The 15772-nt window shown below is 39.0% G+C and overlaps 1 protein-coding gene across 1 annotated transcript in view; it reads left to right on the top strand.

Moving 5' to 3' along the window:
• Positions 1-14473, top strand: part of LOC136883257 (organic solute transporter alpha-like protein) — a 95224-nt gene extending 80751 nt beyond the window's left edge. The window contains exons 4-6 of the mRNA XM_067155467.2: positions 6055-6151; positions 12144-12396; positions 14078-14473. Coding sequence (XP_067011568.2) covers positions 6055-6151; positions 12144-12396; positions 14078-14325 — 598 coding nt within the window. The 3' untranslated portion in view covers positions 14326-14473. The remainder of the gene's footprint in view (positions 1-6054; positions 6152-12143; positions 12397-14077) is intronic.
• Positions 14474-15772: the final 1299 nt, after the last annotated feature.

Genomic DNA, 15772 nt, shown 5'->3' with positions numbered 1-15772 from the left:
GTCTACATTATTTGGTAAATAATAATAATCATCATCATCATCAGTGTCCCACTCCAGTCGCCCAGGTGTGGTTAACAAGCCTCCTCCACTCCTTTCTGTCCTTCCACTTTTCCTGCTCCATTACTTCCTTCCCAATCTGATCCATCCACCTTCTTCTCGGTCTTCCAACTGGTCTTTAACTTCTCTTTCCAATACCCTTCTTGCTACCCGTTTCTTTCCCATTCTTTTTACATGTCCGAACCATTTCAGTCTTGCTTTCTGTATGTCCTGTACTAACGATTATATATTTAGCTCTTCTCTGATTTTAATATTCTGAATTCTATCTCTTCTTGTTATTTTAACTGATGTTCTTAAAAATTTCACTTCTACTGCTTGGATCTTACTATCTTGTCTCTTATTAGTTATCAGCGTTTCTAGTCCGTATGTTACAATTGGTGAAAAATACCAATAACAATAAGTAACAATAATACAATAAACGCAAAATTTTAATTAAGGTATTTTTCAAATTCACATAAAAGTTCAATATCAACTTAACTGACCTATAATATAGTTCTACATAGCATAAAAGATGCACAGTATTTGTCATGATAATATTTTATTTGAAAAATTACTTACAAAAGACAGTAAAACTCAAACACTCACAGTCAAAAGAGCTTACAGAGAGTCTTATATCTTTCATTTTCTTGAAGATGATGCTGTCTGATTCTTGTGCCATCAGCTGCCCTATGTTTCAGCAACCATTCTTGTACATAATGTGTCGGATCCCACAAAAATCGTGACTCGAATAAGTTGATGAACATAATTTTTTTTCAATCAAAAGATGGTTCTTGGATGGTGTCATGATGACATTCAAAGTGCTGAATCCCTTTACAGAGTCAGCGCTAGTTATTAGCAATGATGATATAGCCAGTCTCAAATTGTATTTCACACATTTACCATTACTGTTTATGAAATCCGTAAAGTCTTCACAAACCATGTTGAATGACATGCGATGGCCATATAGCAGGTTCCATTACTTGATTTGTTCAGTCAGTGCTTTGCAGCATCACTTAGAGAACTGCAGTTGGAGGAAATAGCAATCTGTATTTCAGATTCTTAGACAGACTCTGGAGAAATGTATCCCAATTTATTTTCACCACAGAAAGTGGACCTTTTTTAAGTGGAAGATCACAAAAATTTCCATTCTGAATGGCAATGTCAGCATTCTTTAAATTTTTTACAGGGCATTCTCACATTCTTCCAACAGCACAAATGCTTCTATGAATTATTCTATAGGAGTGCTGGATTAAACACAGACCTCTATACATTGAACGCTCTTTAGGCCATCAGAAAATATTCATACAGAGCTTTGTAACTCTTTACGGTTGCCTCAACAGCTCTGTGTGATGCAGGTACCCAGTGCACTGGCAGAATTCTCCCTACTTTTGCTATTTGCAGCCCTAGGACTTTTGCCTGTAGTTGATATTGATTTTTTGGGTATCTATGGTACAATGAATAGAAATCCACGAAAAAAGAAATGAAATGGCGTATAGCTTTTAGTGCAGGGAGTGTTTGAGGACATATTGGGCTCGCCAGGTGCAGGTCTTTTGATTTGACTCCCGTAGGCGACCTGCACATCGTGATGAAGATGAGATGATGATGAAGACGGCATATACACCCAGTCCCCGTGTCAGCGAAATTAACCAATGACGGTTGAAATTCCTGACCCCGCCGGGAATCGAACCCGGGACCCCTGCGACCAAAGGCCAGCACGCTAACTATTTAGCCATGGAGCCGGATGACATTATCCATGAAAATCTGAAATGCATCCACTCCAGACACTGACTTGATGGAATCACCAACACTCAGTTCAGTTGTATTCTGGTAATAATGTGGGGTTTTTTTTACATCCCACTAACTACTTTTGCAGTTTTCGGAGACACTGATGTGTCAGAATTTTGTCCTGCAGGATTCTTTTTTGTGCCAGTAAATCTATAGACCTGAGGCTGACGTATTTATGTACCTTCAAATACAACCGGACTGGGCCAGGATTAAGTTCTATTCTATGACACAGACGATGCCACTTGATATTAGCAGACTCGGTAATTTCAGCGCACCGTCATAGAACTCGCACAGTCTTTACATACAGCAATCAGATATTTTGCTGAAACTTTATGTATGGGGCTATTGGGTGTTCAATATACTCTCAGAAGAAGCAGACTTCAAATAGCAATTTCAAGAAAAATATTGTTTTGTCACTGCTGAAAGATGCATGGATATATGCTATTAAAAGTATTTTGATGATATTGTTGTTGACTCATCTATAATAACCAACAGTTTAGAATCAGCTGCAAGTATTTCCTTGCTATACCCTTATCCAGTTCATTGGCTACCTGTAGATGTATTAAATCAGGGTATATTTTGTATGAAATGCAAGTTTTTGCTACACTGTACGCTGTATGAAAACCTCATTGGTATTTGCATGCTGTTTACTGAGTTGTTGACCAATTAGATGTTGTAATTGCTGCTTCACTGCAAGGTTAACTTATCTAGATAGTTTTGTGTGCCTTGGCTTTTTATGTTCAAATATTTTCATCCTCAGTGATGTTTGTTGTTCCTCTTTCTTGCTTCCATAATACGAAAGCTCGGTGTTTTCCCATTCTTTTGAAATATAGAGCTCTGATTCTTTTTTAACACCCAAACCAATTCCCAGTCCCTTTGAACAACCATACAACCATTTCCAATCTTCAATAATTAGCCAAGAACTTTCCTGATTGTTGAGCAGTCCAGTATTTTGGATATGAAGAAAAACTTTCACTTACAGATACTGCACAGATAGAACTACTACTGGCATTTGAACTTAAATCACTTACAGTGCATTTGGCCATCATCACTACCTTTCTTTTTGTGAGCAGATTCTTCATATTCCACACAGTCCATCCGTTTGTTAAAATAACCGAATAAGGTCCTCTTCGTCTTCATAAAATATCATTCACTGTTTATTAAAGTTAATGTTTTATATACTTTACAAACTTGATAAAGACTCAACACCTCCAGATGCAAAAACCGACCTAAACAGGATCAGGCAATAAAACAAAGAGAAAGAAAGAAACAATATGGAAACGACACTACAGTACTCAAAATGGCTGCTAGTTTCTTCTGTTAATTTAAAAATTAAAAGTTCTGTCACATTTGGAAGTTTTTAAGTATTATTCAATATCACACATTCCAGAGATTGATAAAGTGTAAGCAGAAATACAGTTTGCACTAGTGATTAGATATGGAAGTTCTTCGCTATTGGCCTTTGAAATACTGTGAGAGATACTGCACTTAGCTTTCACCAGAAAAATGTGTGGTTTATGGACAGGTGCGTGAGTCAGTTCTCATGGTGCTAGTTACACAATTAGTGGCACTGCAGAATTCACAGGTGATGTGATTAACGTTGAACAGTTTCTTCAATGTTTGACGGTCTCTGTTGTTCAATGCAATGACCTGCTTGGCAATCAATTTATTGTGGTTATGTCATCCCGTTTCAGTATCACTTCCCCAACAGTCAGAAATGGCTGTGACTTACAGTACAGCTTACTGATCTTTCAACCAATAACCATTCAATGTTCAAAGTCACTGAACTCCACATGTTCAGCAGGATAATTTGTAGCACTGATTAGTGTCAAGCCCTCAGCTGTCTTTTATAGCAGCGGCAGTGATCATAGTGAGAACTACGCAGGCAAGTCAATAAGTATCTGCAATTTTGCTCTGATTGTCTTTAGGTGGGCTCTATGGCCTTGTAGGCTCACCAGCCGCTAGATGGCATTGCTGTCTATGTCTGTGGTGGGTTTCAGCGCAATTAGATCAGTACAGCTTGCGCTATTGCGACGTAAAGATGGCCGCGCCACTCTCTTTTTGCACTAAGGAAGAACAGCGTCCGTAATCCGTTTTTTGTGGACTGAGGGTGTACCAGGAGCAGAAATTCATAGATAACTTTCAACTCAATATGGAGACAATGTTTGCCACAGCAAAGTGTTTACCAGTGGACTGAACAGTTCAAAAGGAGTCGCACGAGCGTGAAGGATGAGGAAATATCCGGGCGTCCATCTGCAGTCGAAATTGATGCCAATATTGAACAAGTGCATGATATGATCCTGAATAACAGACAAGTGACTGTTGATGATGTGGCAAACCATATGCACATTAACAATGGTTCTGCAAATGAAATCATGCATAACAGGCTTAACTTTCACAAAGTCTGTTTGAGATGGGTTCCAAAACAACTCAATGAAGAGCAGAAGTGCAATCTGTCAACACCTATTGGACCATCATGCTAATGAAGGTGAAACATTTCTGAAATGGATCACATATCTGCCAACTTTTACAAATAAAAAATAGGACGATTTTTTAAATTCTTGGATTTCATCACGTACATTGCGCCGCGGTCCCAATGAAAAAAGGCCAAGATAAAAGGCATACATATTTACAGTTACAATGCGAGTTGACTTTTAAATTCAAAATCTTAAACTAAGAAAACATAAATATGGTTAAAAGAAATTGTACCTAATCATTCTCATTTATGACACACACATACAAATAATAATATTTATTTCACACTGACATACAGAATAAAATGGATAATAGTTTCCTTTATTAGACCGTACAATGAACGAAAATGTAATTTTATAGGTATCTCTGAACACTTGAAGATAACGTTTATGTTTTGTGGCCATAACGTGAAGAGAAAATACCAGAATATGTCACCGACACAACTCCCTGAAATACATTCTAGTCAATAAAATTATGAAGTAAGAATGAACATTAATGCTCTGAAATACGCAAAACTACCACATACAAAATAGATCAGTATGTCTCATACATTATTACGACTTCGACAGGGGAAAAAGCACATAACCGCAAGAAAAAACATGTGGCCTACACCTGCAACAAAACTACGCACAGAACGATGTTAAACAGTGCGCGAACCACACAATAACAAGCTCATTCTTTCGTCCTGATTAATTAATGGAGTGGGTGGCCTCCCTCGCTTGCAGTACGATTGCCGTCCTGAATTCCCAGCTGTAAGGCAAGCACACTGCTATAGTAAGAGGGAAACACAATACACAAAGGCGGATGGGCTATACACTCGCCAAATAAAGCCTCAAATAAATACACTTGAAAATGAGGTTGCATAAATTACATGAGCACATAAGAATTTATTCTAGGGGAAGAGTATTGACCATACTAGAGGTTATATTGTTCGAAAATAGGAAGAAGTAAAATTAAATTGGAAAACCGGAAGACGAGTTAAAAAAAACAGAAAGTTTCCGGGTAAATCGGGAGACGAAACATGGGTTCACCACATCAAACCAGGGAGCAAATGTCATAGCATGGAATGGAAGCATCCCGGATCCCCAGTCAAAAAGAAATTCATGAGTCAACCTTCTGCAGGGAAAGTGATGCACACAGTGTTTTGGGACTCTCAAGGGCCAATCCTGGAACATTACCAGGAAAAGGGGAAAACAGTAAACAGTGAACGTTACAGTGATATGCTGGTAAACAAGCTGAAACCTGCAATTTACAACAAACGCAGAGGTCGATTGTCGTAAGAAGTTCCTTTGTTGCATGACAATGAGCGTCCACATACTGCCGCCCACACCACTCAAACTCTTCAGATGCTGCGTTTCGAGGTGTTGGAGCTTCCTGAGGACAGTCCCGATTTTGGCCTGTCGGATTACCATCTGTTTGGTCCAATTAAAACTAAGAGGTTGTCGATTCAGCTCTGATCAACAGATCAAGGAAGCGGTGCATACGTGGCTTGCTGCACACCAAAAACCTTTTGGCAGAGGGTATCAGAAAGCTTGTGAAACAGTGGACCATGTGCATTGTAAAGCAGAGTGACTATGTTGAAAAATGATATCAATAAAAAGTGTGTACTCTTTTTGTAATAAATAATAAAAATTGATTGCAGATACTTATTGACTTGCCCTCGTAAGTCATAGTTTACAAGTACAGATAGTGTATGTATTCCTTTGTGTTGCTATTTATGGTTTTACCTCTGTGATAAGAACTAGAGTTTCTTTGCAGGAGGAATGTTCGCCAGCTGCGGTTGCTTGTTCTTCAGCTCCCTGTTGTCCAGGGCCTGGTCTACATGGTTCTGCTAGTCATGTGGGCTGAGGAAGAGGTAATTACCATATTTTATCTGTAGTAATATAATGAGCGCTTGAGGAAATCTGATAACTAAGAGATGATGATCAAAGTAAATAAATAAATATACATCATAGCTATATGATTTGGGTGTAACATATTCAGAGAAAAAAAAACTTTCAGCTCGGATATATACTGTTTTAGTTTTCCATTTGAACTCTTTGGGCTGCAGTCTGCCAATGTGTCGGCTTCATCAGAATAACAGAGTTATGTCCTGTTGATTGTGCACTCTATGGTTATTGGTTTTTATGCCAAAGAAGCACTGTTCTGACGAATTAACATAAAAACAAGTGCAAGTAGGTGTGATAAATTGTGGCGAAGGCAGCTGTGACTGGTATAAATTCCTGATATTCTTTTGCTTGTTTGGTCACTGATTCTAGTCAACATAATTATTTTCCTAAAGGCAAAGGGAAGTTTAAATACTGCAATGACCCGTAAACTCTCTTATATCTGTCACTTATTGAACCAGGACAGGCTAGGTATACAAAAAAGGTGGATAATCCAAGGAACAAAAAAAACCTTTATTATAACACAGAAAGGAATGTAAAAAGCTTTTACAGTAATTAAAAAGAAAATTTCACATAATGCTGTGACTATAATAGCGGAATCATTAAATTCTTTTGTATGTTTAACGAAATACAGTATGTAATACAAAAAAGAGTACAGTTCAGTACGCCTACTGGTCCTTTACTTCATTTTTATCTTGGATTAGGTAGTGGTGCCGGCCCCATGGTGTAGGGGTAGCACGCCTGCCTCTCGCCCGGAGGCCCGGGTTCGATTACCGGCCAGGTCAGAGATTTTTCTTTTGACCCGAGGGCTGGTTTGAGGTCCACTCAGCCTATGTGATTAGAATTGAGGAGCTATCTGACGGTGAGATGGCGGCCCCGGTCTCGAAAGCCCAGAATAACGGCCGAGAGGACGCATCGTGCTGGTCTCATGGCCCCTTGTAATCTGCAGGCTGAGCAGCGGTCGCTGGGCAGGCCAAAGCCCTTTCAAGGGCGTTAAGTGCCATGGGGTTTGGGGTATTAGGTAGTTGTATACAAAAGTCATTAGTACGTTTGGTTCAATTTTTGACTGGCAAACAATAAATGTCATATCGGTTCCATATGGACTAATTAAAAATATTAATTCTAGAATGAATTTGTATTTGAGGGGCCACATTTTCAATACAACTTAGACTGAACACTAAAATTTAGTGTTGAATTTAGTCATACAAAAAAATTACAGAAACATGTTTTAACCATTATTGGGCCATCTTCAGCTAGTTCTAAACAATTGAAAAGACATCTTTAAAAGCTAGAAAAATACATTAAAATGTAAGATATAAATGATGATTGATGAGAAAGCATGGATACTTTAAAAGTTTAAAAAAATACAACTTGTAGTGTCTGTCTTAACTTTATCTTCCTGCTTCAGACAGAGTAAAAGTTGTCAATGATTTTGGAACATTCTCATCATAAAGCTAGTCCAAATATTTATTAGACTAGGCTGGGGGGAACTCCTCTCATTTAAATGTGGTGGACAGATTTTGATAGTGGATTAAAGTGCTTCTGATAGTAAAAATGTCAATGCAGAACTCTGATGTCAATTTTAATGGTATTGTAGTTCTTTCTATGTCTGATGGGGTTTGCCGTTCTTCAGCCTCATTAAGCGGACTCTGTCCCATCTTCGCCATGTCATATCATGTTAACGTGCGATGTCAATCCGCAAATTAAAATTCTTTTAAGAACTAATATTAGAGTTTTGACTGCTTGTTTGTTTGTGTCGACATAACGGGAAAACAGCGTCTAACATAGGTTCTTGTGATTTCTTGAAAATTGGTGCTGAAATTCAAGGAGAGCTGCAGTGTGCACTAGGCGATATGTTATTTGGTTAGTGTGCAGTGGCGTAATAATATTAAAAGGAGAGAAACAGGAAATATACAATTATTCCATTTAGTAACTGTAAGGAGAAAAACTTTACATAATCAAAGTTGTATAAAATATTACAGTATTTACATAACACGAATAGCTACAGATCTATTAGTTCTATCTAAAATGTATGCCTAACAAAAATGATAGAAAATCCAGTTTGCAGTATTTTATACTTGACACTCTTTTTACCCTACAAGAATTTAGATTTTTATTGCCATATCCAGATGTTCAGTCTGTTGTCATGGTAACAATCTAGCTCGTGATGGTTGACATCATGATAGATCTTATAAGCTGTAAAAGTGCATGTTTGCTAGGCTCTATTGAAAAGAAAAAAAAAAAAAAACCTTGAAGGAATGATTACTCAAAGAATTCGGGAAAAATACTATCATAGAAGTGGAATAAGGGGTGGTTTGGAAACGTAGGCTTTGCAGAGCCTGTAATGTTCCAAGCTCCTAGAATGACTATTGTTGCTACTTGAGACGTCTGCGGCTCTCCCACTGCCGCTGGAATTACAAACACTAATCCAGGAATGACAAGTACACTGTACTGTATGTGTGGCTATTGCTAGCCTTGTAAGGCAGACCCTCTGACAAGGGTGGGTGCATATGTTGTATGTAGTGTATGTGTAGGAGGTCAGCACGAACACCCAGTCTCCAAGCCAAGCGAATTAACCATTGAAGATCTGGCTGGGAAACAAACCCGAGGTCACTACCATGACCATTCAGCGAAGGAGCTGCACTTTTCAGAAGTGAATTCACTTTAAAAGTCTGCAATATTCTTTTGTTTAAAATGAGGTATTCTTGATGTTGTGGATTCATTCCTCCACTTCTTCACCCACAAGACTGGATACCATTGTAGTACTTCTAACTTCTGTTGTAGTTTGCGTACAACATGTTGTCATTTTCTGTCGAGCCACTTGACAAAATTACACTGTACAATACTATTGAATGATTCTCTAAAAAGGTACTGTTCACCCAAAAATTATATTATAGTAATTATCAGTTAGAGGGGCTACCTGGCCTAGGAGGAAAGGGTGCTTGGTTCACTCGGAAGGATGTGGGTTTGATTCCCCGTCAGGAAGTTGAAAAAATTAAGAAACAAGATTTCCACTTCTGGGGGTGCACATGGCCCTGAGGTTCACTTAGCCTACACCAAAAATGAGTACCAGGTTAATTCCTGAGGGCAAAGATGGCCAGGCGTAGAGCTGACCACTGTACCACACCAAGTGCTGAGGTTGTGGATAGTGGAAGCGTTTACCTTCCACGCCTCCAAGGGCCTTCATGGCCTGTACAGACATGACTTTACTTTGCTAATTAAAAGTTTAACACCACATTCACATAATTTGTAACATTGAAATTGACTGGGAAACAATGAATGGTCATGAATCAGGTTAATAGTATGACAAGCACAGTGGGTGATCAGTTGGATATTCTGAGGTCAGATTGAGAGGGTCTTCTCTATGCAAGATTACTTACAAATCTAACCTCTGACAATACAAGATAATCAGTGATGTCATGACAACTCCCACTGCACTGGTTTCCAGTCCTAAGCTACATGAACAATCTTGTCCTAGAAAAATATAAAATACAGGACAATAAATCACTTCTAATTCACCACGACGTCCATAGAATCACATCAACCCGACTTAAATCCAGACATGCCCACCCCCCTGCTGCTGGCTCAAAAACAGATCAAAGCAAATTACTCTGGATGAGAACCTGAAATGAGAAGTGGACTGCACTTTCAGGTGCTCACACATAGCCTTCTCTGGGACTGTCAACGACGTTTTGACAGTGTCAGTGACGGTTACTTAGTGGTTGCAAAAATGGATATCTTCGTTTAATTCATGTTTTCCATCTATTTATGTATATTTTGTTTAATTTCTATTTTCTGTATTGTACATATCTCTTTAATTTCTACATTATGCTTTTTGTTTACTTTTTAATATTTATTCTCTTTTGGAAGAGAATTATTATTGTGTTTTCGTCACATTCTTTCTTCCTCAATTTGTGAATGGATTATTATTATACCGTCAGCTAAATAAATAATAATCTAACTCCTAAGGTGTGGAGGAATAATAATATAATTAATAATGATAATTATCCTCTCTTTCCTGAGTCCGACTCATTGGCTGAATGGTCAGCATTGAGGTCTTTGGTGGGTCCCAGGTTCAATTCCCGGCCGGGTCGGGGATTTTAATCGCGTCTGATTAATTTGTCTGGCTTGGCGACTGGGCGTTTGTGTCCGTCCCAACACTCTCCTCTTCATATGCAGACAACACACCACACTACCAACCACCACAGGAAAACACAATAGTGATTACATCCTTCCATAGGGAGTTGGCATCAACAAGGGCATCTGGTCGTAAAACAGGGCCAAATCCATACATGCACCCGTGATCCCACAGGTGTGGGAAAAGCGAAAGAAGAAGAAGATTCTCTCTTTCCTAACATGTATCCTGCAACGGTGCAGGGTTTGCTTTTCTGGTTACCGTTCGCTACTTCCTTCTGTCAATGTCATCTTCAGGTCTGAGAAGTCACTTCCATATCCTCTTTGATTCTGTCAGGCCACCGTATCTTAAGGGGATCACAAGGTCTAATCCTTCATGGGTTATATCGGAGGACAGTTTTTCCCATGGAGTTGTCATCACTTCTAGCGATATGCCAGCACCACCTGAGCCGTGCTTCCTGAATTTTATTTTAAATGGATGTCACTCCCACCCACATCCTTACATCAGTCTCGATGCAGTCTAGTCTTGTAACACCCATGGACCAACACAACGTCTTCATCTCCATTACATAGAGGGCCTGCTCGTGTTTTGTTGATGGTGGCCAGCATTCTGAGCTATATAGGGCTACTGGATGAACCATGGACTTCTATACTTTCCCTTTCAGGTAGTTAGGTATTTTCTTATCACAAAGCACTCTGGTGACTTGGCATCATATCAGCCACACAGCATTAACCTGCACTCAGGCTTCTGGAAACGTCTCTTCATCTGAAGTGTTAAGGGAATCGAGGTATTTAAATTGTGTAGTCTTGGTGAGGTGAGATGATGACCTATACTGACGTTACTATCGGTTTGTGTGCCACATTGTAAATATTCAGTTTTGTTGATGTCTAGTCTTAAGCCAATCTCACATAATTTATTATTATTATTATTATGACAATCAAAACAAAACCAACCAAATTAGATGCTAAAAGAAGGAAATATCTACAACAAAAGAATGTATTTCCAAACACATAAAATTAAAATATAGATATTACAACATTGCCATTAAACCGAAGCATCTCTATAGATAGCTGCCTCTGTGGATCCGTGGTAGAGTGTCGGCCTCTGGATCCCAAGATAGCGGGTTCAAACCCGGCAGAGGTAGTCGGATTTTTGAAGGGCGGAAAAAAGTCCATTCAATACTCCATGCCGTACGATGTCGGCATGTAAAAGATCTCTGGTGATACATTTGGTATTTACCTGACAAAATTCATTAAATCTCAACCATAGACGCCCAACAGAGATCCAGTTTACTCGGTCTGCCATCTAGTGGGCCTAGAGTAAAACAGAACGTCGAAATTGACGAGCAGACAGCCAGATGGCGTCAAATCGAAATGTCTGCACACGGTAGCTGAGGCCATACGATTATTATTATTATTATTATTATCTCTATAGATTGGGAACTCTAATTTTGCACAGGAAAACAAACATCAAAATAAAGAAAATTCTAAACCTAAATTTAAATCACAGGATCTACAATGCAACAGACTTTCCAAAAGACCTGCTATTTCATCAAGGGTAAGAGAAATGGAGGAAGTGGTGATTACTGTTTTAAGAGGGAGTACAACTAGGCAACCATCCTCAAGAAGACCAGAGGAGCAGAAACTCAGTTTCAATAATTTAATGATAAGCAGTGTGGTACAAAATGAAGGTAGTTACATATGGAGGTTTGCAGAGGCATTTAGTTAATTCACAGAGACTTACAGACTGAATGCTGAAAGGCATAATGGTCTATAATGAAGATGTATGTTAGATGGTGATGTTGAGGTGTAATATTTCTGTTTCAGAGTCTGTACCATGTGAACTACATGTATTTTCAGCCCGTTGTCGTCTGCTCCATACTGTTCGGGATCTGGGGCATCTCGATGACCATGAAGATGTTAGCCGAGGTGCTCAAAGATCATCACATGCAGGCCAAGTTCATGGTTTTGCAGATGGTGCTACTGCTCGCTAAACTGCAAGGCCTCCTTGCTCGTATCTCTGTGTGGAGCGGACTTATGCCCTGCAAGCCTCCCATCACCCCTTCAGTCTATGGAAATTGTGAGTACTGTACATTACTCCTTCTGGAGGAATTGCATTATGAGATTTTCTAAATGTTGAGTCAAAGTGATTAAAGAATAATACACCCTGAACCATTTCTTAAAAAAAAAGCTTTTTCGTTAAATGCAGGTGCTACTTCACGAAACAGATAAAAGCCAGTAAATTCATGCAACTATGTAATACCGTATTCTGTGTGGGCCTTACATCTCCAGCTCAGTTAATCTCTTCCTACCGAGCTTGATAGCTGCAGTCGCTTAAGCATGGCCAGTATCCGTTATTCAGGAGATAGTAGGTTCGAACCCCACTGTCGGCAGCCCTGAAGATGGTTTTCCGTGGTTTCCCATTTTCACACCAGGCAAGTGCTGGGGCTGTACCTTAATTAAGGCTACGGCCGCTTCCTTCCCACTCCCAGCCCTTCCTTGTCCCATCGTCGCCATTAAGACCTGTCTGTGCCGGTGCGACGTAAAGCAAGTAGCAAAAAAAAAAAAAAAAAAAAAAAAAAAAAAAAAAAAAAAAAAAAAAAAAAAACTCTTCCTTACACAGCCTAGTCTACCCAATACACAGTGTATCACAAATGTTGGAGGTGGGTTTTTAACACCAAAAACAGAAAAAGTCCTATAAGGAATAGACTCTGAAATGCTTCATTTAGGAGGTATTATTAAAACATTTTTCAATGACATCTGGCAGCTTATAGGATGTGTTCAACCCCTAGAAAATATTCAAAATCTCCTTCTTGTGTACGTGTTTCCAGCTGATATCTAATGTAGGCTTAGCCACAGTGGTAACACATGGAGCGCGGGTATTAGTGCATTGCCAAACTAAAGTTTGCCGTGTGTGAACAGCCTAGAGGTCTTTTGCCATGTGCAACATGGCATGTTATGATTTTGCCAGTTTGCAAACACTTGGCCAGGATCAAACCTGTGATCTTTGGGTTAGGGATGCAACGCGCTAACCACGTACACACCAGCTAACAAACTCCATTATCACCGAATGGGGTAAATAATTTCCTTAAAGTAAAGAAAAAATATGGAGAGGAAAAAAAAATTGTCTGGAAGACCACAGAAGCTGACACCTAGACAAAAAAGACAGGTTATTAGGAAGCTCAGTGCTGGTGGAACAACTCTCATACTAGTCTACATTATCCAGGATGGTCAGTCAAAGCAACATTTTGGGGAAGAAAAAAAAAACACCACGCCTCCTACAATGGTACTGCATAAGAAGGAGAGATAGTGTAAAAACACTTTTCCAACTACGGGAAAGATAATATAGTGAAGATCATAAGGGCAAAGTCATAAACCACCTCCAATGCATTATTCTGTAGTAAAAACACAGCAAATGACCTTCCCTGAGAATAATACACACTGCACCATACACCATGCACCAGAAATACAAGATAAAGTTGCATTTGTTGCACATTTAGACCAAAGTCCTTTGATATTTACAATGCCTTGTGTTTTTCATTCCATTCAAGGTAGATTGGCTCTTTCTACATCAATCAGTTTTTCTGGATCTATTTCATTGTGTTAAGCCTATTATGTGTTCCTTTCAATCTTTATCTTCTATGTATATATAGCAATATTTAGCTCTTGCACACATTTTTCCATTACGTTAGTAAATTCCTGACCAGTAAATTAAAAATCCCCATCTTATATGCTAATACTTGTTATCTCTTTCACTACAGTGATCTACAACACGACGATGCTTGGAGAGATGGTGATCCTGATGATCCTAGCAAGACTGCTCTACAAGAAGGAAATGCCACAACTGGGCCTGGCAGACAACAAGGATCCCAGGCTACAGGAGATCTTCACCATCGTAGACAAGTTACCACGCACCTTGGAGAAGATCATCATGAAGGAGCAGATCACCAATGGGACACTGAAACCTCTGCCGTCACCTGAGAGTGATGGAGACCAGAGGAGAATGTAAACTGAGTCAGAACAGAAATATTTAACAGCGACAGGATACAACATTTGTATCTCACGAACTGACATTAATGCCTTGTACTATTCTCATCCACATTTACTTTTGATATATATATATATTATTTAACCTTTGACAATATCTTCAAAGGAAACCACAAAATAATTGTTTTCTTCTTACTCCCTGTAGCTCCTCAAAGGTTTGTTTCCTCTTCCTTACATAATGCTGTAAAGCATTTGACAGTATTAACAGAAGATACTTATCCATAAGTTGGAAAACATATTAGGCACTTCCAATAGTGAATTAGAAACATTGAAATCGATTTTAAATGTGAATTATGTAACAATCTATGATGGCATCATCACGTCGAGGAGTATCACTCAAACCAAGGGTGTTCTACAAGGGGATCCGATGAGTCCAGTTCTCTTTAACGTAATGACCTCGGATATTGGGCAATCTATAGACTCAAGATAGTCAAACTGCTTATGTATGCAGATGACATGGTCATCCTCTCAAGATACCATGAGGACCTACAAACTGCCATGGAGAACACTAGGGTATGGGTGAAAGATAATTCTATGGAAATAAATAGTTCCAAAACAAAGGCTATGAAATTTAGAAGGGGAGGAAGGATCAACTAAAATGCGATGAAGAACCTTTAGAATTCGTATCCAACTTCAAATACCTGGGTGTCGTATTACGAACTACTGGAATTGCTTTCTCCTTACACGTACAGGAGCGAGCTACGGCAGCAACAAAAGTCTCATACGACATCCCCAAACTCCAAAACCTATCCCTATCAACAGCGATGAAACTATTCAAAATTAAAGTTATGCAAACTGCCACATATGGTATTAAATTACTTTGGCCTTACTTGTTGGTGAACAACCTTAGGAAGCTAGAAAGCGTCAAAGCGAGATTTATTAAGAGAGCTCTCTCATTATTGAAATTCTCAAGAAATAGCTATGCCTATAAAATAGCACAGGAAACCTTCTTCATGGAAGACATAAAGCATGCATAAAAAACTACCATTAAGAAGAGACGGAAAAAAGTCGACGAGATACCCCAAGAAATAATGGAGACTGATGCAATGAAGTCAGAAATTTGGAAGGGACCGAATTTCAAACTTCGACATCTATATACACGATTCACTGTCCACGGGTTTCACGGAAGGATCTGCCAGAATGAGGCATTCCATGAACCCAAGGAGGATTGTCTGCAAGAAATGCAATAATCCATGCTCTAAATACCATTTAGTAGAATGTGTAAACAGACCTCAATCTCTAATCACAGAAATAACAGAGTGGTGAAAAACTTGATTGTACACATTGTGTTTAATAATTAAATGAAATAATGCTGTCAAAGGGAAGAGGTACTTGTTCTTGTCCTTTGATCTAAGCTGGTAAAGTGAAATGGCGTATGGCTTTTAGTGCCGGGAGTGTCCGAGGACATG

Source organism: Anabrus simplex, chromosome 11, assembly GCF_040414725.1.
Source record: "Anabrus simplex isolate iqAnaSimp1 chromosome 11, ASM4041472v1, whole genome shotgun sequence".
NCBI lineage: Eukaryota > Metazoa > Arthropoda > Insecta > Orthoptera > Tettigoniidae > Anabrus > Anabrus simplex.
Note: the sequence above shows the minus strand (reverse complement) of the source record. Positions and strands in the feature narration are given on the sequence as shown.